This window comes from Tamandua tetradactyla, chromosome 1 (genome assembly GCF_023851605.1).
Source record: "Tamandua tetradactyla isolate mTamTet1 chromosome 1, mTamTet1.pri, whole genome shotgun sequence".
NCBI classification, from domain to species: domain Eukaryota; kingdom Metazoa; phylum Chordata; class Mammalia; order Pilosa; family Myrmecophagidae; genus Tamandua; species Tamandua tetradactyla.
Genome location: NC_135327.1, coordinates 147,186,986 through 147,210,706, shown reverse-complemented (window position 1 = coordinate 147,210,706; position 23,721 = coordinate 147,186,986). Strand labels below are relative to the sequence as shown.

At 36.2% G+C, this 23,721-nt stretch overlaps 1 protein-coding gene across 9 annotated transcripts in view; it reads left to right on the top strand.

The window, feature by feature from the left end:
- Positions 1–23,721, top strand: part of NRCAM (neuronal cell adhesion molecule) — a 331,134-nt gene that overhangs the window by 253,051 nt on the left and 54,362 nt on the right. For 7 of the 9 annotated variants that reach the window (XM_077167345.1, XM_077166964.1, XM_077166888.1 and 4 more), the window contains 9 exons: positions 687–886; positions 5,945–6,050; positions 8,045–8,241; positions 10,462–10,584; positions 14,511–14,681; positions 15,202–15,258; positions 17,148–17,259; positions 21,141–21,325; positions 22,657–22,788. In XM_077167345.1, coding sequence (XP_077023460.1) covers positions 781–886; positions 5,945–6,050; positions 8,045–8,241; positions 10,462–10,584; positions 14,511–14,681; positions 15,202–15,258; positions 17,148–17,259; positions 21,141–21,325; positions 22,657–22,788 — 1,189 coding nt within the window. In that variant the 5' untranslated portion in view covers positions 687–780. The remainder of the gene's footprint in view (positions 1–686; positions 887–5,944; positions 6,051–8,044; positions 8,242–10,461; positions 10,585–14,510; positions 14,682–15,201; positions 15,259–17,147; positions 17,260–21,140; positions 21,326–22,656; positions 22,789–23,721) is intronic. The other 2 variants (XM_077167420.1, XM_077167264.1) reach the window with 1 other exon arrangement.

Sequence of the window (23,721 nt, the reverse complement as noted above, 5' to 3'; positions counted from 1 at the left end):
GGAGAAATGAATGGTAATATAAATGAGGCCAGATCATTGAGGTTTGTTGAATATCTGTTTAAGGATATATCAAACTATATTTGGTAGGTCCCATTATGACTATTTACAATATTTGACCAAAGAAGTCACCTTAGAAAAAAATTAATTCCACAATGTTAAGATCGATAACTATGTAGAGGAAACCATGGCACTCAGAGCCCAGCTCTGTCTATTTCCATGGTCTAAGTGAAGAGTGAAGAGAAGTCTGAATTGTCAATGGTTCAACTAGTAAACCAGTGTTTTGGGTTTGAGGCAAATTTGCAACAAAGCCCTGAATGTCCCAGAAATAAACTCTAGAATGGACAAGGATCACTGTCTAACTGGCTTAATAGCCAAGTTTTCCTGATCTATTAGGAAAAATATCTTGGCCTCCTAGAGCACGTAGATGTATTTAAAATGGAAAAACATGAGGGTGTTAAGTAGAAAGATTTTTGCTTTACATTGCAACAAATATTTCTGAACTGGTTTTAGCTGATTTATGAATAAATGATTATTCCAGTCTTGAGAGTTAAATGTTTAAAAGTTAGCTCCCTTTTAGAGTTCATGTATAATACAGGGCTGATTTTCTGTTCTACAGACTTCTGCTCTCCATTTCTTTCTTTTTAATACATTATAATTATTAATTTTTTTCTATCTTTTTTTTTCAGTTCCCTGCATGAAGATTATTTAAACTTCACCCAAAATCTTTTGAGAAAGAGATAAAGGAAATTCAGTTTGTGGGTCTCAGCTGGAGTTAAGCTAATGCAACTAAAAATAATGTCGAGAAAGAAGCATTTATCTGCAGGCACAGTGCCCCTGATTCTCTTCCTGTGCCAGATGATGAGTGCACTGGAAGTACCTCTTGATCGTAAGTATCAGCGTTTTGAAGCTGTTGGGCCTAGGAGTCAAAAACTCCCCCGGCATTCACCATCACTCTCAACCATGTGAATGGAGAAAGTCTGTGTGATACTGAAAGGCAAATCAAACTTAATTTGGCTTTTACCTTCAGCACCTGGTGTTTATAAAGAATCACCACATGGAAATGGCTATTGAAACAGACAGATTGTCCTTTCCCTATCATTATCCTTCTCCCCATCAGGTGCCTTTTGTGTACCATGGGGGATTTAGCCTGAGAAGGAGTGAATTTTGCTGCTGCCCGGATCCTCCCAATAGTTCCATAGTTTTCAAGAAAATAATATGAATCACTTTAAAATGATAAATGAGAATTCCCCAGTCATGGCCTCTCCACTTCTCCACCTTCCCCCTTCATATACGGAGGGTGCCCTAGAAAAGATTGTGGATGGTCATTCCACCAGCCTATCTCCTTTTTATCCCCAAACCATACAAAACTCATTTCTCTGGACTCAGACAAGGAAAATTTTACTTTCTAATCATGAATTTTAAATGTGAGTCAAGAACTAGGAAGTGTGTCTAAATCTAAAGCCTATTGAATAGTCGTCTTTGATTTAAAAAAAAAAAATCATCAAAGACCAAGATGCAAATTTTGAGATTAAGGCAAATAATCTTCAAAAATGCTAAAATAGAACAAACAACAGCTATGTTAGCCCACTTTCTCCTTATAGTAACTATATGCTGTACTCTCTCTGGTCTGAGCGGCCTCTTCATAAACAATAAAGATAATTCTAGGTTCCAACTGGTCACTTATCCTGCAATGGAAAGCAGAATTTCAAATCTGGACAATTACTGTACTTTAGGATTGATTTATCCTTTATCCCTAATCTGCATGACCTCTTTAAATCCATTAGCTTCCTGAATAGAACATCTGTTTGGCAAGCTTACCAAGGTGCAAGGAAGATAGCACTTTCCTGGGGCTATTCAACTGTAGGGATGTCATTTTTTGCTATAGAGGTTGCAACTGCCAGTGGGGGAGACATTAAAAAGAGCTATGGTTTGCTCCACACTTTGCAGACTTCCTTTTGTTGTGCCATTATAATCTAAAGTACAATAAAATGCAATATCTTATTTTTAAAAAATATGAATACAATGACCTTAATTTCAATGTTCAAACATATATATATATATAGTTTCAACTCTTTATATGTTTATACATATATGTAGTTTCAACCATATATATTATGAAACTACATATGGTTTCAACTATATATATATGTGTGTGTGTGTATGTATATATATACACACACACACACACAATGCTTAAGTTCATTGGGGTGGGGTTGCCTAAGTAAGCATTTGCCTTACAAGATACATGGGAGAAAGGAAAGCACTGGAGAGAAATTCTTTTGTTTTCTCTTGTGTTAAATATATTCTCCCTTAATCTGGCTGCTCAAGCTAACAATCAGAGGGAAACAGTCACCTACGGCTAACTCAATTATCGCTGCTAATGGGGAAGAGGCATAACGACAATGAAAAGAAAGTCATGGATAACCCAGCGCTCCTACATTAACCTCTGCAAGCAGTAATGACAGGCAGCACTGTGGAATCGTTTGAATTGCATGCTAATGTAATTTCCTCCCTGCCCCTATTCTTTGCACCCCTTCTCTAGCACATGAGCTACTTCTCAGTGAGGGCACCAGCAACCCCTGGGTGACTGAGGAATTCTGAAGCAGAAACGTAATAACAGTTTGAAAAGTTCAATTGCTGACTTTGTGATTAACCATGGAAATATAAAAATTTAAAATCATTGTTGGGCTTACTCACATAAAGCATTGTAGTAATGTCCTATTATTAGGTATTATTATCATGTGCATAGTGATGTCTGAGATAATAGGATCAGACACTACTCAGTAAGTGACAACTCAGATTAATTGTAGATTTCAGCAATTTTTCAAATTGAACATAATTACTTGTCCAATGCATGTATGGAATGGATTAGCCATTCCTATTCTTGGAAGAACCATTTTTGCCTACAGCATTACTATTGTTGTTCCATATGTTTATGTGAATAGCTGCTGCAGGAGGAAGTAAAACCATTAATGCAAGTTTCTTTCTCTCATAAATTCACAACTGAACCTACACCATACTGTTTTTTGAGGCAGTCAAATCAGATAGACAGATGCACCTTTGATCTTTAGAGTTCTAACATTCTTATTACTAACATTTGGTTTTCTTTAATCCTATTTGCCCACTCACCTGCTGATATTGATGGGGAAAAAGCAAAACTTCTTGAAGATTGTAAGTGTCTTCCTATAAATTACTAGGCAGTGTGAAAAATTGACCACGTCTTTGTTTATTAATACTGTGAATTAAATACACAATTGTATGTTTTGTGGCTGGTGTCTTTTTAAGCATGTGTATTTACTGTGGCTTAACATTGCATTTTTATACCAAGAAGCAAATTTAATGCATCACCTGCATGAATTCTGAATATTTGGTTATTGCTCTTTTTCTTTTACTGATACACTGCTCTACTAACTCCTAAGCTTCATTCATATCTGATGTAACTCAATGAGAAAATTCACAACATTTAGGGAGAATTAGAATCTGATTCTAAATGCTATTAAATGATGTAATAAAGACATCTTTTGGAATCTTTTAGAAGATGGGTGCATGCACAATGACTATTTAGACCACTATTTGTCTAGATGGCATCTGTATAACAGCCCAGTGAATCTGAAAATTGCGTTGAAGTGTGCAAAAGACAAGCAGTCTCCATTCCCTTCGTTTCTGAGTGGCTTACTCCAAGCAAAATTCTCTGCTGTCCCTGACAATTGGGTAGCATCCCCTCTAACTACAAAGTAGTCAGTTTTCAGGCATTTGAAATTTCTTTTATATTGGATTCACCAGGAAAACTATGTAAAATCACTTGTTCCCTTTATTATTGCAAAGCGTTTGTTAGTAGTCAGGTGACCTAAGCACCGCTCAAAAGGGTACTTGCAGGCTGTCAACTGCTAGCAGTGAGGAGCTGCGTCTAAACTAATTCTGCCGCAGGCACATGGATAGAAGCCTTGCATTTGAAACCGCCAAGTCTGCATCGCTAGCACTCCTATCAAAGTGCAAGAAACTGGACTGAGATGCTCCTAAGATTCCCCTAACCCACCCACTGATAGCCACCATTCCAGGGCATGGAATGCCAGGCTTCTTTCTTTCAGACCAAACTTTGTATTCCTAGGGTTTTAAGAATCACATAAAGCTGAAAGAAGGCCAAATAAAAATGATAATAATAATAATGAAAGAATAGTTAAGATCACTGAATCATTATAGCATTGGCATGTACTAAGAATTTTACACAAACTGTTTATTTTACCTACCCAGCTACCCTAGAAGGTAGGTAGTATTTTTAAACTCCATTTTTCCCCTGAGAAAGCTAAGATTTACACATATTAACTTGAGGTTTCATAGCTAGGAAGAAACAAACTGATAAATTCTTAGCCACCAGACCAAACTGCTAGCCAGCACTGGAAACTGAAGAGGCTAGAAGAATGAGGGTTTCCTGCATGTCCTGGAGGCTGTGAAGAACAGCTGGCTTAGTTGGAGGATGAGGAGAGGACCAGATATTGCTGCAGGGATAGGAAATTGATATTGTCCGGTATCCTACATATAATAGGCACACAATAAATGATGACAGTAATGAGTTTAGCTTCTGATCTATACTTCGGGTGTTAATTTGGATATTTAGTAAGAGATGTCTGGAGAAGGCAAGAGAACAGAACCACGTTTGCAGATTTATAAGACATTAAACATGGAGGTTACTAGCCCTGGCAACCATTAATGACAGTAAGGAGGGACAAAGAGTACAGAGCAATGACTAACCTTTGGGAAATGCTTGGTTGGCACGTATAAGAGGTTTCACAAAGGAAACACAGAAAGTGGGTGAAGAGAAAAGAGATGATCCAGAAAGTGAAAAACTGAGATGATCCAGCATTTCAGATGCAGCAGTAAAGGATGGGAGAGTGAGAGATGGAGAGAGCACCTTGGGAAAAGTTGCATGTTGCAGGGGAAAGCATACTGGAGCAAGGCCACTGCACCATTGTGGTCCATGCTGGGGTTTCCCAGCTTGGCACTAGTGATAATGAGGGCCAGATAAGTCTTTGATGAGGGACTGTCCTAAGCATCAAAGGATGTTTAACACATCCCTGCCTCTGCCTACTTGATATCAGTAGCACTCCGTCACTCAAGCTGTGAAGGTCAAAAATGTCTCCAACCATTACCCCCAGTTGAGAGCCACATTATTTCTTCAGTCCCCTCCTTCTCTAACACTCTCTGATTCTGATTTCACAAGGAGAAGGATACGTTGATTTTGGAGACATTTGGCAGATGTTAGAAGTATACATACCGGATCTCTTCAGACTACATTTTTCTGCATCAGAGTGATTTCCCCCTCATTTCTTAATGAACGATCAGATATCACTTTGGAGAGTACAATGGAAATTTTGACTCCTATAATAAAGAACTCCCAATTGCATTTATCTTCTAAATAATATTATTTTATCTTTGTTTCTAATTTACCTACCTCTAATAAAACATGTCGAGTCTCCCATTCAATCTTTTAAATATTAACTTCTCAAATTTAATTCCCAAAGTATGTTATCTTAACATTTTCTCAATGATGAACTACAAGTGAGTTACTCTTTTATAAGTAAGATGCAAACTTACCTCCTAATTTAAATTTCATTCAACCAAAGTATCCTTCAGGAGAATTTCTCATTGTTACATCAGAAAAGAAACTATCATAGTGTTAGGCTTGAACTGGTCATTATTTCCTCAAACTTTAAGGAAATATGGAAATATGGACTTTTTGAGTGCCTATAAAGTTACTAAAAAGGAAGTTTTGCCTTAACTTAGTAGCTTTAGAAGTCTTTAAGTTGAAAATCTACTGAAGTGTGTGCCGTCACAGTAGAAACTACTAAAAACATACAGCATATTTAGTCTAGGGCAAGTGAAAAAAATTATTGTTACTATGATATTAAATGGTTTATTTCTTTATATTGTTCTTTCTACAATTAAGTGGTTCAACCTCCAACCATCACTCAACAGTCTCCAAAAGATTATATTATTGATCCTCGGGAAAACATTGTAATCCAGTGTGAGGCAAAAGGGAAACCTCCTCCAAGGTGGGTGTGCTTTTTGCTTTATTATAGTATTGAAATTAAGTTAGGAGATTTCTGTAGAATAAGGTAGAACATATAGAGTACTTTATTTCTTGGTTGAATAATTCCCAGCATGTGACTGGATTACTCTTGGCTGCCTCTAAGCATCTCCCCTGGCACTGAAGTTAATTTCTCAGGTCCTGTATATCTCTAAAGTATCATTTTTAAGTTTTGTCTATCTGCTTAATTAACATCAGTTTGTTCTTCTTAAAAAACCTGATTATTTCATTTCTATACTCATATCTTTCTGCAAAGTGCTAAAACATTGTGAGAGATGTGGAAAGAGTCTTCTAATCCTGGTTGTGACATTGGAGGCCTTATAACATGAACAGATCATTTTTATCTGTGCCTGTTTCCTCGTCTGTAAAATGAATTTGATGACGTCTAAGATCTCTTTTAGCTCCAGAATGGTCTATATATTGTTCTAACAGGTTTTCCAAACTTGGCAGAGTTAAGTATTCAGCACTCTCCATATGGATCTTGGCATGAGCACAGCAGAGTATTTTAGAGTTGAGAGGGACATATATTGTTCCAACCAATAAACTTTACAAATGGGAAGACTAAAGCCCAGTAATGCTAAATAAATTATCCAAGGTCACACAGGTAATTAGTAGGTGATCTTTAATTTGTGCAATGATGTGCCGGAATTTTGGAGAGTGGGATTGCTATTAATAAGTAGTATGGATTGTTAAGCAGTAAAGAAGTAAAAGTTTCTAAATATTTTATTTCTGAGTTTGTCTGTTACAGACCTTGCTAAGCTATTACAGATTAGCACCTGAGAAAGAATCAACTGGTAGTGAATACCTAAGTATGTCAGAAACTCCCATGAAAGGTTTCCTCAAAGCAATACATTCTGCTGTTAGTACTGGAAATCCTCTATCACTCAAGCTCTGCTGTGGTGTCCTTTGATGGAGTTCCTCTTCAGCTTCACATTTCATTTAATACCTCTTCCCTCTCTGTAGGGTAGGGTTTCTTAACCTCAAAACTATTGATATTTTGGACTAGATAATTCTTTGTTGTGGGAGGCTGTCATGTGAACTGTAGTATATATAGCAGCATCCCTGGGATCTACGCACTAGGTACCACAAGCCCCGTCCTCCGTGTTGTGACCGCTACTGCTGTAAGGACAAGCAGTGGGTAGGGAAATTCAAATGGGCCTGGAAAACTGGGAAGTTTAAAGACCCCGCCTCTGCATGCGCATGACCATTGTTCATTTGCAACTAGTTATAAGCTAATTACACGAACACTGTCATTCCGAAGACAACCTTTTATTTGAATAAAGCAGAGAAAGAATAGTCTCAGTTAGCAATTTGGAATCTTCCTAAGGAATTCACAAAGCTATCTCAGAATTGAAAATTCTCCAAATATATTTTATATAATATAATCACTTTTATTAACCAACATTTAAAACACCAATGAACTCATATCTCTTCCCCTACTCCCAACCTACGTTTTGCATTTTGGAAACTCAAAATCTGTCTGATTGATTTTAAGTGTGTGTGTGTGTGTGTGTGTATATATATATATAGTTCTTGCAAAGGCCTTTCTTGTCACATTTCAGCCCAAAGCAAATCTTTATAGACAGGTTATCAACTCAATGAACAATGGAGTTTACAATAAAAATGCTAATAAAGCTCTAAGAGTGTGTGCCTGGGCGACCTGCTACTTGTATTTCCTTTGAAAAATTGACAGGCAATTTGTGGGCATGATTTCCTTATTGAGTGAGACTTGGGCAAGTTCAAATGAAGACATGCATCTTAAAATGTATAGCCAGCACTATTTTCTAAGTTGTGATTCAATGAAACATTTTAGGGATGGGCCTATTGCTCTTTTACTGAATATTAAAATCTAGTAATTATTTCTAGACATCCACTAATAATTTGCAGGAATTTGTTCAAGTGTAAGTAAGCCTAATTTTCTAGATCATTAATAAGCTTAACCCTTTATTTGTTCGACAGTTTCTCCTGGACACGCAATGGGACTCATTTTGACATTGATAAAGATCCTCTAGTCACCATGAATTCTGGCTCAGGAACCCTCATAATCAACATCATGACTGAAGGGAAAGCAGAGACTTATGAAGGAATATATCAGTGCACAGCAAGGAATGAACGCGGGGCTGCAATCTCTAATAATATCGTCATCCGTCCATCCAGTAAGTGAAATTTGTCAGCCAAACATGACACTTTTTAATGAATTTCTCTGAGACTTGGCATCTGTGAAACCATTCAAATACTATTACTGGGAAATGATGGCATTGCTTCCACGTTTTGACTTTACTTTTGCTGAAAATTATTACACTTATCCCAGCAAGTTCAACCTAATGCTTTGCCAGTCCAGTATGTCTTCCGTACAGCTACTGAGAATGTTTCTTCCCAGAATCGAGCTGATTAGCTGTTCCTCATGTATCTTATGCATGAGCAAACTTCTACGGTCAGATGGAAATAAATTCAGTATGAAATGGATAGTTTCTCTGAACATATTTGTTTTAAAATTTCATTGGAAATAGAATGCCTTCAATAGCTAGATATTGTAGTGGCTTTTTTCTTTGCATTGGTCAGTACCAAAATCCTTAAAAGAATATATTTTAAAATCGTGATCTCCCCCACCTCCATCCTATGTGTATCTTCTTCTGGTTGGTTTTATAATTGCCCTGACAAACATGAAGCTTCTTATCCTCACCTTCCTTGTGGCAATTGCCCTTGCCAGGCCTAAACTCCCTCTTGGACACCCAGAACTAACTCAAAATGAACCCAACAGCAGTAGATTTGCTTTGCTTACACAAACAGCATTAATAAAGTAATACATTAATGAACTGCAAAAGGCAGGGAGAACTTCTAAGAGAAAAAGGAAGTGATGAACTCAGGGATACCAAGAAGGAAGTAAATGAGGAACATGGCAGATGCCTAAAGGAAATCTAGCAGCAGGTCATCGAGTGAGGAATTTGCTCCAGTAACACTAAGAAGCACGCTCCACAAAAAGAGGCTAGCAGCTCAATCTGAACACCTTCTGAGACTGAACGAATACAACCAACTCCCGCTGGAAGCCGAGCATGCCCAGAAAGAAGTGTTCTGCCACCCATATCTGGAGGAACGTCACGGAATGAACAAATACAGCCATTCCCAACTGAGAGAGCACAGCAGTGCACAGTGAGAATGGTGCACCACGATCAGCCCATTTCTACCACGAGCCTTTCCAGCAGTTCTGCCAGCTCAGTGCTGTCCCTCTGCCATTTGGCTTTATCCTCAACAAATCATGCTGTGCATGACTCTCCCATTCTAGACTCCTCTAAGCTTGTTGCCTTCAAGAACATTGAAAATACTTGGTGAAGAATTAGGTGAATTCCTGAGAACTGCACCATTATGGCCCTTGATGTGCTTGAAAATCAAAAGCTCTTAATTTCTTCTAAATTTGTCATATAAAACCAACTTATCCAAAGGCTTTGACTGTTCCTTTAGCATAAAAAATCCCAAATTGAGGGCAATCATTTGGGAGTTCTTTACTGTATATTAGATAAATTATTTTCTTCAGCTAAATTTTTCTGCTTTATTGTCTGTAAATTTCATTGATATCATGGCAGTATAAAAGCCACCTTATCAGAAGAGATTAAAATAATTACTAAGTTTCTACAATGAAGATTTTGTTTAAAAAGTCTTCTTTTAGTTGCTTCTCTGTTCACACCATCATTTCAAATAATTATATATAGGTGACAGGCTTTTCTTTCAATAAATTACATTGTAAGGCATGCACACACACACACACACACATACACAATGAAAAGTGACAATTTACAATTCTGGTCATTTAAGAAACTTTTTAAATTCCATGTGTAATATTGTTTATTGTAGAAAAATTAATTATAAATAAACAAAAAGAAATTTTTAAATTATTCATGATTCTTTCCATTCAAAGATATAATTACTGCTCAAATATTTTTCCCTTAACCTTTTATGACATCAAAATATCATGTATATTCTCATGGCAAGCCTATCAATAAGTATAACTCTATAGTATATACAGAATGATAGAGCATTAAAATGTGCAGATGTACAATTATTTATTTAACAAATATTCTTTTGACATTTAAGTGTTTTCCATTTTTTGTAAAGAACATGCTTGTAGTGAAATTATCTACCTTTCTAATGATTTTCTTAGTATAAATTCCTAGACACAGAATTGCTGACTCAGAATTTACTGAATGAGCAGTCATTTTTAAAATTTTTCAATACTGTGCTTAAAAACAGTTTTGCAGTTATTTTAATGTACATAAATTCTGAATTACTGTTTCCCCAAAAGTTTAGTTTATCTTTGTTTTTAGTGTGCTTTTTATTTTCCAATGCAGAAATAACTTAGAAGTTAATATTATATTTAATAGGGTCACCATTGTGGACCAAAGAAAAACTTGAACCAATAACACTTCAAAATGGTCAGTCTTTAGTACTTCCCTGCAGACCTCCAATTGGATTACCACCACCGATCATATTCTGGATGGATAACTGTAAGTTTTAAAATTTTGAACTTGCTTTCTTCAAGGTTCTCATGACTGTTTACTTGTTATAATAAATTGCTACCTCTGGTGAGTCTGTACATTATAGAATGTTTTAGAGATGGCTCAGGAAAATAAATATGTCATTGAGACTAAGCCTGTCATTTCACTCAACAAAAATAAATATGTCATTGAGATAAGCCTGTCATTTCACTCAACAAATTTTATTGAGCACCTACTAGGTGTCAGGCATTGCTGTAAATAAACACAATTAATTTCCTGCTGTCACTGAGTTTACAGTCTAGGCAGTGGGGCATGGGGTGGGAGGAAGGGACAGACATTAAATGCATTCAGAAAATGTGTTATTGGCCATAAGTACTATGAAGAAAAATAGAACAGTGAGAGAGAAAAAGAGTGGTGCCAGTGAATACTGTCTTAAGTAAGGTGATAAGGAAAGATCTTTTATAAAATGTCCTTTGAGCAGGGACCTAAAGGAATGAGAGTGCAAGCCAAGGTCCCATAGATATCTAGGTGGAAAGGAACAACCAGAGTAAATCCCTGGTATGTGTAAAAAAAAAACAGCAAGTAGACCAATGTGGCCAGTCTGAGTGAGCCAGTGGGGGAGAGCAGGAGAGGTCAGAAATATGTGGACGCTCAATAGAAAGGGCTAGGCTTTTACTGTAAGTACAATAAAGGATTGAAGATGTGACTTTATCTGACTTAAATAGTAATAGCATCACTTTGGTTTATGTGTAGAGAATATAGAGGACAAAAGAGAGAGTAGAGGGACCTGTTAAAAGGCCATTGGTGTAATCTAGACAAGAGTTGGTGATGACTTGGACAGGGATAGGGCAATAGAGCAAGTAGGAAATGGTCAAATTTGGATATATTTTGAAGGTAGAGCCTACACATTGTGGGTTGACATGAGAAAGAGGAATTAATCATAACTGTAAGGTTTGGAGAGTGAACAGCTGGCGGTAGGAAATTGCCATTTACTGAAGCAGTGCTTACCTCAGTAGTCACTGAGGTAGAAGGGAATTGCCATTTACCAGGGGTAGAAAGCAAGCTGTTTGGGATGTGCTATGTTTTTTGTTTTAAATCCTCAACAACAGCTAACATTTCTTAGGTATTTATCAAGTGCAAGTCCCCTTGTAAGGGGTTTACATGGATTAGCTCATTAATTTTTTTATGACAACCCTAAGACGTATGTTCTAGTATTCTTTCCACCTTTCAGATGAGACACTGAGGCTCAGAGAGATGAAGTTATCCATTAGGCAAATTCAAATTTGCCCACCCTAATCCCTGTCCATGAGGGTCCTGTTTGCCTTTCCTTACCCTTCAGAGACTCCCCATGCTAATAGGTTGGCATGTTCCTTTGAGAAAGCACATAGTTCGTGCAGACTAAGAAACCTGGCTTGTGGGTGTGTTGTGTTTGAGAGGCTGTTGAAATTCCACGTAGAGATGGTGGGCAGCGCTGAGATACATGCGTCAGGAGGAGGGCTCGGGGCTGTACTTAGCACTGCATGAATCCTCAGTGCATGGGCGCTCCTTAGCGCAATGGGCAGGGTGTGAACGCAGGGAGTGAGTGCCATGGTGAAGAGCAGGTGGGAACTGAGGCCAGGAAGGAACCAACAAGGCAGGCTGAGAAGGAGGAGGCACTGAGGTAGAAGGAGAACCAAGAGAGGGCAAGGTCCCAGAGACAAAACGCAGGAAATGTTTCCAGAGGGTTTCAACAATGACTGGTTTGTTTGCCCCTGACAGATTCAGTAGCTTGGGGATTGAGAAGTTACTGTTGGATTTGGCAACATGATGCCACTATGACTGTGACAAGAGTTATTTAGGTGAAATGCTGGGAAGAAATTCACTATATTTATGAGGAATATGTTATATTTTCAGTGACATGATTTCCTCAGAAATCACAGGCTATATACGTTATTAAAAAGAGATTTTGCCCCTAAAATTTAATTTTCATTTTTTAACCCCTCTTATATGAAAACATTCAAAGTATCACAAAAGAAATGAAAAATAAATATATAAATAAATGAATGCACAAACATATTTTTCCTATTGTTACATGGAAGCTTTTACAGATTTTGAAAGAATAAATAACGAACCAAGTACAAATGAGTTTATTCTGGCTTCCCAGAATAATAATACAAATGTCATTGCCAAATGAGGCCCAATATTTAATCCTTAGTTCTTACTCAGGAATGAAGACCTTTCAGCTTAATAAAGAAACATATCACATGTAAAAATCTCAGTGTCTTCTGGATATATAACTAATTTCTTCCACATTCTACAGTTGGCTATGTCATTTATATATATTTTAGGCTTTTGGCAAAGCGTCTGTACCTTTCAAATGGAATTGCATCTAGAATATGAGAAAAAGAATGCCCTGTATAGCATTCTACTTGCAAGATGACATTATAAAGTTATTCACATCCCCATGCACTTTTTCTAATATAGTGCAGAGGAACTCAAAAGCCTCACTGCCCTGGTTAGGTTCCATTCCCTTTCATTTGATCTACCTTACAGCCATCAACAATAAACTGTAACAGGAGAAACAAAGGAGAATAAATGTATGCTTATGTAACTCTTTATAATCATTCAACAAATGTATATTATATTTCTGAATTATTTTTAAAAATTGTTCTTTCTCTGGGGATCAAATGGACTAAAACCAGGGATTCACAACCACCGACTAAATCCCCATCTTGATCTAGAACTTGGTCAATGTGCTTTCAAGCTCTGGCTCCGTGTTTCCTGACCTTTTCCTGCCAGAGGGAGCTGCAGGCTTTTAATCATAATTATGGATTTTATGATATGTAGACAGCATACCTGTGGCAGGAGGAGCATGACTTCTTGACTCAAATTGGAGAAATCCTCCCAAGAGACAAAACCATCCCAAGGCCACCGGGATGTGCAGTTCTTCCTAGTTCTCCCACTTCAGGGCTGGAGAGCGCCCTGTGAAGTGCCATACTTTCTCACTGCCTCTTAGCCAACCAGGCGTAAATTCTTGTACAGATAAGTGGCCCTACTTCCCTGTGTTGTTAATCCACTTCTCATCATAAAGACTAGACATTTCCTTTTCAATGTACCTGAGCCTAAGTAAACTGTCATGTTTTAAAACTGGGACGCCAGAGTAAATACAGACCTCCTTCAGCAAGTATTTATGAAGCCCATGGTAAGAGCCAGGTGCTGTTCCAGTGCTACAACAGTGGAAGAAGCTGACAAGGTCTCTGCCGTCCTGGAACTTAAATTCTAGTGCAGGGAGACAGGCAATAAGCATACATATGACCGGTGAAATATACAGCACTTAGAAAATGATAAGTAATCCAGAAAAGAAAAAGGAGCAGGTTGAAAGAGATGAGGAAGGAGGGGGCTTCTGAAAGGCAGGTTGCAGCATTAAAGTGTCATTAGCATACCCTATTATTAATTGCCCCTTTACAGCCTGACTTTTCAATTAGATCATGAGCTCAAACTGGGCAGGGACCCTCTGTGCCTGATACCTAGCAGAGAGCCGAGCTCACAGTGAGATGCTCTCAAAGGATTGGGTTTCTGTGTGTGTGGATGCTACCCCTGTTAAACATCCTTGAAAGTTTCTTTAATGTGTTTTCTAAGATATGTGTGCATGTGTTTAATAGCTAGGGACTAATTTAAATATTAGGAAAGCCACAGAAACCTTTTCTGTAAAACGTTTACAGAATGTAATGCCTCCAGAGAAATTGGGCAAGTACAGTAGGAGTTTTAATGTGTCATTTTTTTACAATTACTTGTTTTTGCTCAGAGAGATTTATTGAGAGAAAAATATTCAAGATATTTGAATGTTTTGAAAAATTAGCTATGGAAATGTTTATATAGATACATTCATCTTGTAATTTGGAAAGTGAGCAGTAAATAATGGGGAACGATTTGGATATCTCTTTGCCTTTCTCCAGCCTTTCAGAGACTTCCACAAAGTGAGAGGGTTTCCCAAGGTCTAAATGGAGATCTTTATTTTTCCAATGTCCTCCCAGAGGATACCCGTGAAGACTATATCTGTTATGCCAGATTTAATCACACTCAAACCATACAACAGAAGCAACCTATTTCCGTGAAGGTGATTTCAGGTAGGAGTTCTACTTCCTGCATCTCTCTCTCAATGATGTTTACAAATATGTGTGAAATATATTAAATATTAAATTATACTAATCTTGAAGTAAACAGGTTCATTGATCAGGAAACTAACTTGTAATAATCACTGAAGTGTTGGCAGTGTATATTATAAAGAGCGGGCATATGCTAAATACTGTATTTTACATCTTTTGCTGTACATACGTCATCTTTTACTGTCATTACTGTTTCTTATTAACTTTTTAAATATACTTAGTGTCCTGAGATTTTGAGTGTGCTTTAAGTCACATGAAACCTTTTAATTAGCCACCTGCAGCCTAAGTTATATGTTCACATACTAGTTGGGGGTAGCTGAGTGAATTAATGAGTTAATCATGTACAATGTAAAGCATTGTTTTTATTTGGTAGGGATGGCACTTCATCAGCATAGCTATATACGTTTACTTTGTTGCCCAATACTTTTTGACTCTTCTCCCCTACTTTTGCACATTCTTCATAATATTCTGTTTATTTCAGTGGATGAATTGAATGACACTATAGCTGCTAATTTGAGTGACACTGAGTTTTATGGTGGTGAGTTATGGTGATTGTAACTGATGTTCCCTCCGTCATTGTAGAATTTAGTTCACTAACATCACCTCCATGGCTAGTTAACCTTATTTCTTTATGAAATTTCTAGTTACATGTCTAATACCACTAATATAAATGTATGTTTTTATTAAATTGTAGTTATAAACTTTGAAACGTATGTCACTAAAACATTTTCCATGGTATATGTATAATAATGAAAATTATTTTAACTGTTTCATGTTAAAAACCATTTCATATAATTTGAAAAGAATTTTCATGTATATTCAGAATTAAATTTTTCATTTTTTGTCCTTTTCATAAATATTTTCTTGTGAACTAAATAACAATTGGCATAGTATATTAACTTGTTGGATAATTTACACAACTAACTTTTAGCCACTAACATTAAGTAAATTTTCATAGTAAGTCATTACATTACCATCCATTTTCACATAGCGTTCTCAATATACCTAGCAATAGTATTTCTTTCAGTTATCTTTAGAACTAATAACTATCTTAAGTTGAGATCATCCTTTTTAAAAGATAGGACTTAATTTCATCCTTTTAAAGACAAAACAATTTGATTTCTTTAGGGAAAAGTGGCTCTAAAGTATAGTCTTTTAATGAAAATGATGGGTTTTGGATATGGATCCTCTTAATTATTATTAGGCAGAATACCTTCTACCCTTGAGATATAAGGTTAAAAAAAAACAAAAACATAAAGTATCTTTAGTGGTCAGAGTAGATATGTCACATCCCCTCTCATCGTTTGTTTCATTTTAATATACCCCCAACAAAATATATTGGCCTCAACTATTCCAAAAGTAGTTTCAATGGGGTAAGATTTCCCCACAATCGCTAAGATCTTAGGAAAACTCTAATTTCTCTCAAATAACCTTGTCTGATATTCATTTTTTTCTTTTTGAGAACTAAGAATAATTCATAGATAACCTTTTCATTCAATTTTTATAAGAATCAAGTATATCATGATTTAAAGTATCTTAAAACCTGTAAAGGGCTATAGGACCTTAAGATGTTATCACTTCTTCAGGTTTTGCTGAAAGGTCTCCAAGAGATAAGGCCATATTTTGAAAAGGGCTCCATAAAAAAGAAGGTTGCCAGTATAAATCTCCCTGAGAACTCTGACTTCTAAAATGTTAGCTTCTTCATAACTTGGGCCCTTTTTGCTTTTTCATTGAGGAAAGTCATTTCAGTTTCTTTGACTTCACCATTATTCTTGATCTTAGCCAAAAGGCTGAAAAGTGATCCCATTATCCTTAATTTATGGCATACAGTTGGACATTTCTCTGTCAGTAACTCTATAGTTCTGTTTCGGTTTCCATAAATCTTGCAGTTTGAGGGTCTTGATATGTTAGATATCCACCACAGATTTATCTCCATGATTACTCGGCAAATTTGGCTAAATCGCTGTCTCTAGTGTAAGCTGAAAATACCCCTTCCATAGTCATATTTCTGTAAAACCTAGTATCTTCCAGAAGATTGACAGTTAATTTGGTTTGACCTGAACATTTCTTTAAGGGATATGTAGCTGGATAACATGATTTTCCTCTCTATGTCTACATTTTGAAAATTTGACCACCCACATAAAATTCATAAAACCTAATTCAAATTAAGTTATTGTACAAAAGGAAAACAGTCTTTATTATTAGTGCTCATGAAATCTGAATTGCTTCTAATCCTGGTTAACTGTGAGTGACAGCTATTTGCAAGGCAAAATGTGTATGCATAGCTTAACAAATTTCACACTCAATGCTAAATGACTTTAAAAAGGGATTAAAATTTTAGGCTGCCATTTTGACAGAATATGTATTTCTGTTTCTTATAAATACATACTCATAATTTGTCATGCATTTTGATTTTCTTATTTGCAGCTAAATCAAGTAAAGAGAGGCCACCAACATTTTTATCTCCAGAAGGCAATGCAAGTAACAAAGAAGAGTTAAGAGGAAATGTCCTTTCACTAGAGTGCATTGCAGAAGGATTGTGAGTTAATACTTTCTATCTCGATGTACATTTCATATAAAAATATAATAGACTGATAGAAAGGCCTTAATGTCATAGGAAGAGAGTCGTCTTATACTAATTTCTTAAGAATCCAGAAAAATTTATTAACTTCCAAAGTAAGCAATATGAATCTCATATTATTGTTAAAATATTTTGTGTTGTAGTACTGTCATTATGGAAATAAGCATCAGTAATCACCTTATGATTACTATAATTATAATCAGGAGGTATTATTTTGCTATTTTATAACAAACCATCCCAAAATTTAGTGGCTTAAAAGCAATAGCTATTATTATTGATTGTTTGCAGATCTGTAGAACTGTTCTGCTGAAATAGCCTAGGTTTAGCTAATTCTGGTTGTTCATGCAAATGCTATGTGGCTGATCATGGCTGATTTAAGAGAGCCTCAGCTAAAAGCTTACAATTCTGAGGGTCTGTTGGCTATGGGTTGGGGCAACTGAGCACTTGCCTGTGAGTTTCTCACATCCTTCTAGCAGACCAGCCCTGGCTTATTTTCATGACAGCAGACTCCAGATCGGCACACTGTCCCTCCCACTACTTCCTACTGACAAGTCACAAGACCAAGCCCAGATTCTTTGCAAACGTCTCATCTGTGTACACCTTAGAACAGATGTACCTTTGACAGAAGTTGCAGGGAAGCCTCAGATCAGGTCCAAGAACACCGAATATGCTGTGTTAGGTACATGTTAGCAATAAGCTTCCACCTTGTCCCCTTCTTATGCCTGGCACAGAGCAGCTACTTTGGACCCCTCTGCTGAAAGCATTGAAGGGAATCTCAGAAACATGCTTCCCTCACGAGTTGTAATCTGTGCAATCCCTGACCTGTTGTGGATACGAAGCCACTGGTCTCCTATTCTTTACAACAGTCCTCCACCGATAACTTTACTGCAGGAGGTATGTGGAGGCCTCTGCTGGCCGAGATAGAAAATCACACCACATTACTTAGTCTCAAGTAACTAAAAACTAACAAACCTCCTTTTAAAGGTATGTTAAAGCCAGATTTTAAAAACAAACAAACAGAAGTTTCCCGCTGTCATGGTTATTGTGTTAGAAAGTGGTTTAATCTTTTTACTTTCAAGCTTTTTGGTTCAGAGTTATGCATTCTCACAATTTAGTGACTCCCTTCCCACTAGTGATATGTTGTGTAAAAAAACCAAAAATATAGAACCCCATGGTAATTACAAAGAAAATATCGGAGAATATGCTATAGAGACAGAAAGTAGAATGCAGGTTGCCAGGGGTGGTGGGCAGGGAGAATGGGAGTTAACGTATAATGGATATAGAGTTTCTGTTTGGGATGATGGGAAAGTTTGAGTGATGGAGATGGTGAGGGTGCTGCAACATTGTAAATATGAGCAATCCCAGAGTGGTATACTCTGGAATGACTGAGATTCGGAAATTTATCTTGGATATATATTCCTATAACTTAAACAACAAAGAAAAAAGCAGCTACAGAGACAATGACAATTAAAGCACAATCCTAGGTGGGATCTATCAAGGGAGGAAAAAAGGCTCAAAGGGACATTATTGAGATATATGAAAAAATGGAGTATAAACTGTAAGCTTTATATCAGTGTTAAATTTCTTGAACTTGATAACTGCACTTAAGATGATTACATAAGTGAATATCCTTGTTCTTCAGAAATTATACGTGGCAGTATTAAATGTTTAAGGAACATGATATATACAACCTACATTCATGTGTTCCAAAAATGTATTGATAAATAAATAGGCAGATAGTAGATAGAGATAGATAGATAGAAAGAAAGAAAGAAAGAAAGAATTTGCCACTGTGGCAAAATGTTAAAATTAGTAGATCTGGGTATCTGGGAGAATTGGGTTATCTTGGAGCTCTCTGTATAGGGTATGCATTATTTTTGTAACTGTCCTGTAAGTTTTAAAGTACTTTAAAACTTTTTTAAAAATTTAATTAAAAAACATGACAATATAGTCATACTTAGAAAATTTTTAAAAACCACTGAAAGAATTTTTAAAACCTTGGACTTTTGTAAAACATGATTGGGATTCTATCACCCATTATCTAATAAGCATTAGACTCATAGATTAAAATATTTATAATTCTGCGGGCCTCAAAAATAATTCATGGCTTTGTGAGATGTAAAACATGATGTTCATGCCCTTAGCACATTTTCCTCTCATCTTCAGATCATATGAGATGCAGATTAGAATAACTCTAAGAAAACATGTTATCAGAGTCCATATGTGTATAGTATCTTCAGTTTTTCAAAATGATTTTACATCTTCTACCTCTTCTTATATATATTACATGTTTAATTTTAGATACACTATTTTATGAAGTATATAAGTTCAGTTGTTTTCATTCAGTTGAAATGAAATGAAAACAAATCAAAACCCATGCTACAATCAATCAATCCCATCTGCACTTCTAATATTTCTGAAGGTGTAGACTATACTTTTTCATATTATCTTCTCAACACAGAGCTTGCTTGGTATATAATTCGATGCTTCCTTTGTGTTGAATGCATTTTTACCCCCATGAATACCTCCTGAAGTCATAGGATCTAGTTAAACATTATTATCCCCATTTAGGCAGATGAGGAAACTGAGGCCCTAATATATCAGGAATCCAAGATCAGAGAGCAGCTTAGAGACAGGGCTGGCCTTTCCAGCAGGCTTTCTAGCCCCTAGCTTGTGATCTGGCTTTTCAACTGTCTCCATACTTAAGACGTAACAAGAAACATAGGTAGTAAGAAAGTGTGAGCAACATATGAATTCAACCTATTTTTGTCAATTATTATAATATTTTTAAATATCACTAATAATGAAATTAAGGGAGAAAATGTTCTTCCTCTAATTACTTAATCATCACATAGCCTCTGATTAAAATTGAAAAGTTTTTTCATTTGATATGGAAATGTATGTAAAAGATTTATGGGCACAGATATATATATCAGCTCTTTCTCTGTAAATTTTTAACTCAACCTGCTGAAAAATTATGCCTCAGTTAATATCAGGGCCGTTCTTTTGATTGGCATAATACCTTTTGTTTAAAATTTTCCAAGAGTTCCTCATTGGTCAGAACTTTGAAGAAGATAATTAGATCCCTTCAGTCAAGAACTGATGTTAGGATTCTGGCTGCACCAGTATAGGATGTGTCATAAATTAGTATGGTTCTGATTATGTGAGAATGCTGACTTACAGACCCAACTGTAAGGAAGTATTCCTGAGGGTAAAGTAAAAAATCATTCAATAAAAGTAAGCATTGAATTATATACCAAAGCAAGCTCTGTGTTGAGAAGATTAATATGAAAAAGTATAGTCTAGACCCTCAGAAATATTATAAATAAATGCAAATGGGATTAATTATAGAATGGGTTTTGATTTGTTTGATTGAATGAAAGTGATCGAACATAGATACTTCATGAAATAGTCTCTAAAATTAAACATGCTAGATGTATAAGAAGAGATAGAAGATGTAAAATCATTTTGAAAAATTGGAGATGCTAAACACATATGGAATCTGATAATATATGTTTTCTTATAGTTATGCTAATCTGCATCTCATATGATCTGAGGGAAATGTGATAAGGGCATGAACATCATGTTTTACATCTCACAAAGCCATGGATTATTTTCTGGCCTGCTCCACTGAGCAATTGTTAAGAATTATAAATATTTTGATAATTATATGAATTGAGCATTATTTATATAAGTATGATGCTTATTTAAGACATCTACCTACATTTCTTGTTCTCTATATAAAGAATTACATATGAACTTGCATGAAAATTCACCTTCTAAAGCAGTCACAGGTGAACTTCTGTTTTTGTAACATCACTATTTCTTTATTCCATCAGGCCTACCCCCATTATTTACTGGACGAAAAAAGATGGAACACTGCCTGCCAACCGGACATTTTATAAGAACTTCAAGAAAACTCTGCAGATCATTCACGTTTCAGAAGCAGACTCTGGAAATTACCAGTGTATAGCAAAAAATGCATTAGGAGCCATTCATCATACCATTTCTGTCACAGTTAAAGGTATATCTTGTTTAAGATATGTTGCTCTTGCCTTCATGAGGGGCTCTATAGCTTCAATTAAATATACTTTGATTTTATTTTTCAATAATTGTCAGTGTGAGTTTATGTGATACCTTGAATCTCTTCTCATTCTATTTAATCAGGTTTAAAATGTACTTCCTCAAATCTTTCTTCCAGAAGAATTCCTATTAATAAATGTAGAAGGAAATTAAAAAATCACCATTAGAATCCCACAAAAACAACTGCTACACACAAGATCCACTGATGAATGCTAAAACTTTAAGGAGAAACAGGATATTTGCATAGCATCAAGTATTTCTTAGTTACTGTGTAGGTTTTAATACATGTCCACAAATTCTTTGATACTCCTCCTCAATTCCCCTTTCCTTCAGTGTGGGCTGGGCTCACTTCTACCACATAGAATATGAGAAGGGGAAAATAGTGACTCAGTGGAGAAACCTGGCAGACACCACCTTAACCAAGTGATCAAGGCTAACATCAATAATAAATATTGAGGTCGTGTACTCCCTGTTACAATGTGATGAGAAGCATTCATCATCTCTTTTGTATTCTCAAAAACCGTAACCTCATCTAATCATGAGAAAACATCACACAAACATTGAGAGCCATTCTACAAAAAAAAAAAAAAAACTGAATAATTACGTGCAAAAGTGTCAAAGTCATGAAAGACAAGCAAAGACCTAGAAACTATCAGATTGGAAGAGAATAAGGAGACATGGCAATTAACCGCAATGTGGTATCCCAGATAGGATCCTGGGACAGGAAAAGGACATTAGTGGAAAAACTAAGGAAATCCTAATAAAGTCTATATTTTAGTTAATACCAATGCAAATTTCTTATCTTAATAATTGTAGTTGGTTATGTAAGATGATACCATTAGAGAAAGCCGGGTGAAGTTAGGAACTTTTCAAAACTTAAAAGTTTTTTTTAATTGCCCCGTTTTTATATGTATTCTACAGGGCTCAGAAAAATTTAAATTCATATTTCTTAGCTCTACCTCTACCTGTAAGTTGCTCTGCGCCTTGGATAAGTCTATTACCTTTCTGATGTCTGATTAATTTTAATGTAGAACAAGGTGATGATATATATGTATATATATTTCAGTGAGTCCCTTTGAACATTCTTTTGAAAATCCAAAGTGGCCTTTGAAGCATCATTTATAAGTCTATTCATGTTTAGAAATGCGACTTGATTTATTACTTGATTTATAAAATATTTATTTTATTATTAATATAGCTCAATAAATTCTTCTCCAAAAAAACTTATTTGATTCTGATTGATGTTTTTGTTTTTTTCTTCCCTTAATAAAGCGGCTCCATACTGGATCATGGCACCTAAAAATCTTGTGCTGTCCCCAGGAGAGGATGGGACCTTGACCTGCAGAGCTAATGGCAACCCCAAACCCGTGATTAGCTGGTTAACAAATGGGGTCCCAATAGAAAGTAAGTTTCCTTGATTGGCTCCATTTGTAGTATATTTTAGTAACATATCTATGTGTGAGCAGTGAACAAGTGATAAAATAATCTGGGTTAAGGAAAGAAGCTGAATATAAATTGAACAAAAGTGCCAAATTACCATTAGATGATACTGTTTTTATTATGACTTTGAATTTTTTATTTATGTTATGAACATAATGGCATGTGTTGTTTGGAACTTGAAAAATATTTCCTTTTTTTTGCATAGATCATGGGGAAAATGATTGAGTCAGAAATAAAGACCACTGAAAAGTTCAAATTATCTTCTTTGTTCATTGTATAAGGTGATGTGGAAACATCCTGGGGGTCAGAGGAACTGGGTGGGAAATAGAAATAGTGCCAATGAATGTAACAAGATGAAACATCGCTGTCTTACTTTAAGGAGTTTTCATTCCTAAATATTGCCTAGATGTTTCCAAGTTCTCCAAAACAGCACATCCTCTCACCCCCATCGTATGCAGGAAGCCCAATCTTTTACCAGTTTTTCCTCCCTGAGTATTGTTTACATCACTCTTGAGCAATTGGTACATGCCCCTGGGTGCTGTTTGTCACCTCACCCAGTCACCTTCCCTGAGCCACTGCTCTACTTCCCCCTCATTCTCATTATTACCTTCTCCAGGCTGCCACCACGCTGTCCATACCATCCCTGGAAGAGTGGCCACAGGCCTTTCGGTTGATTTTCTAAATCATAGCAATGGCCAGTGTAACAAAATTTATTTAAAGGTTTGGAGATACTAGAAGAAAGTTATAGTAAAGAGGGAAAAACCTTAAAAACAGAATATTGCATCTCACTTTTTTGGGCTTCCATAAGCCAAGCCCATCCACAAAGAATATACTGGGTCTCTTCTTCCTAGACCTCACCCACTACCAGTGGCTGCCAAAAGAAGAATCTTTGAGCAT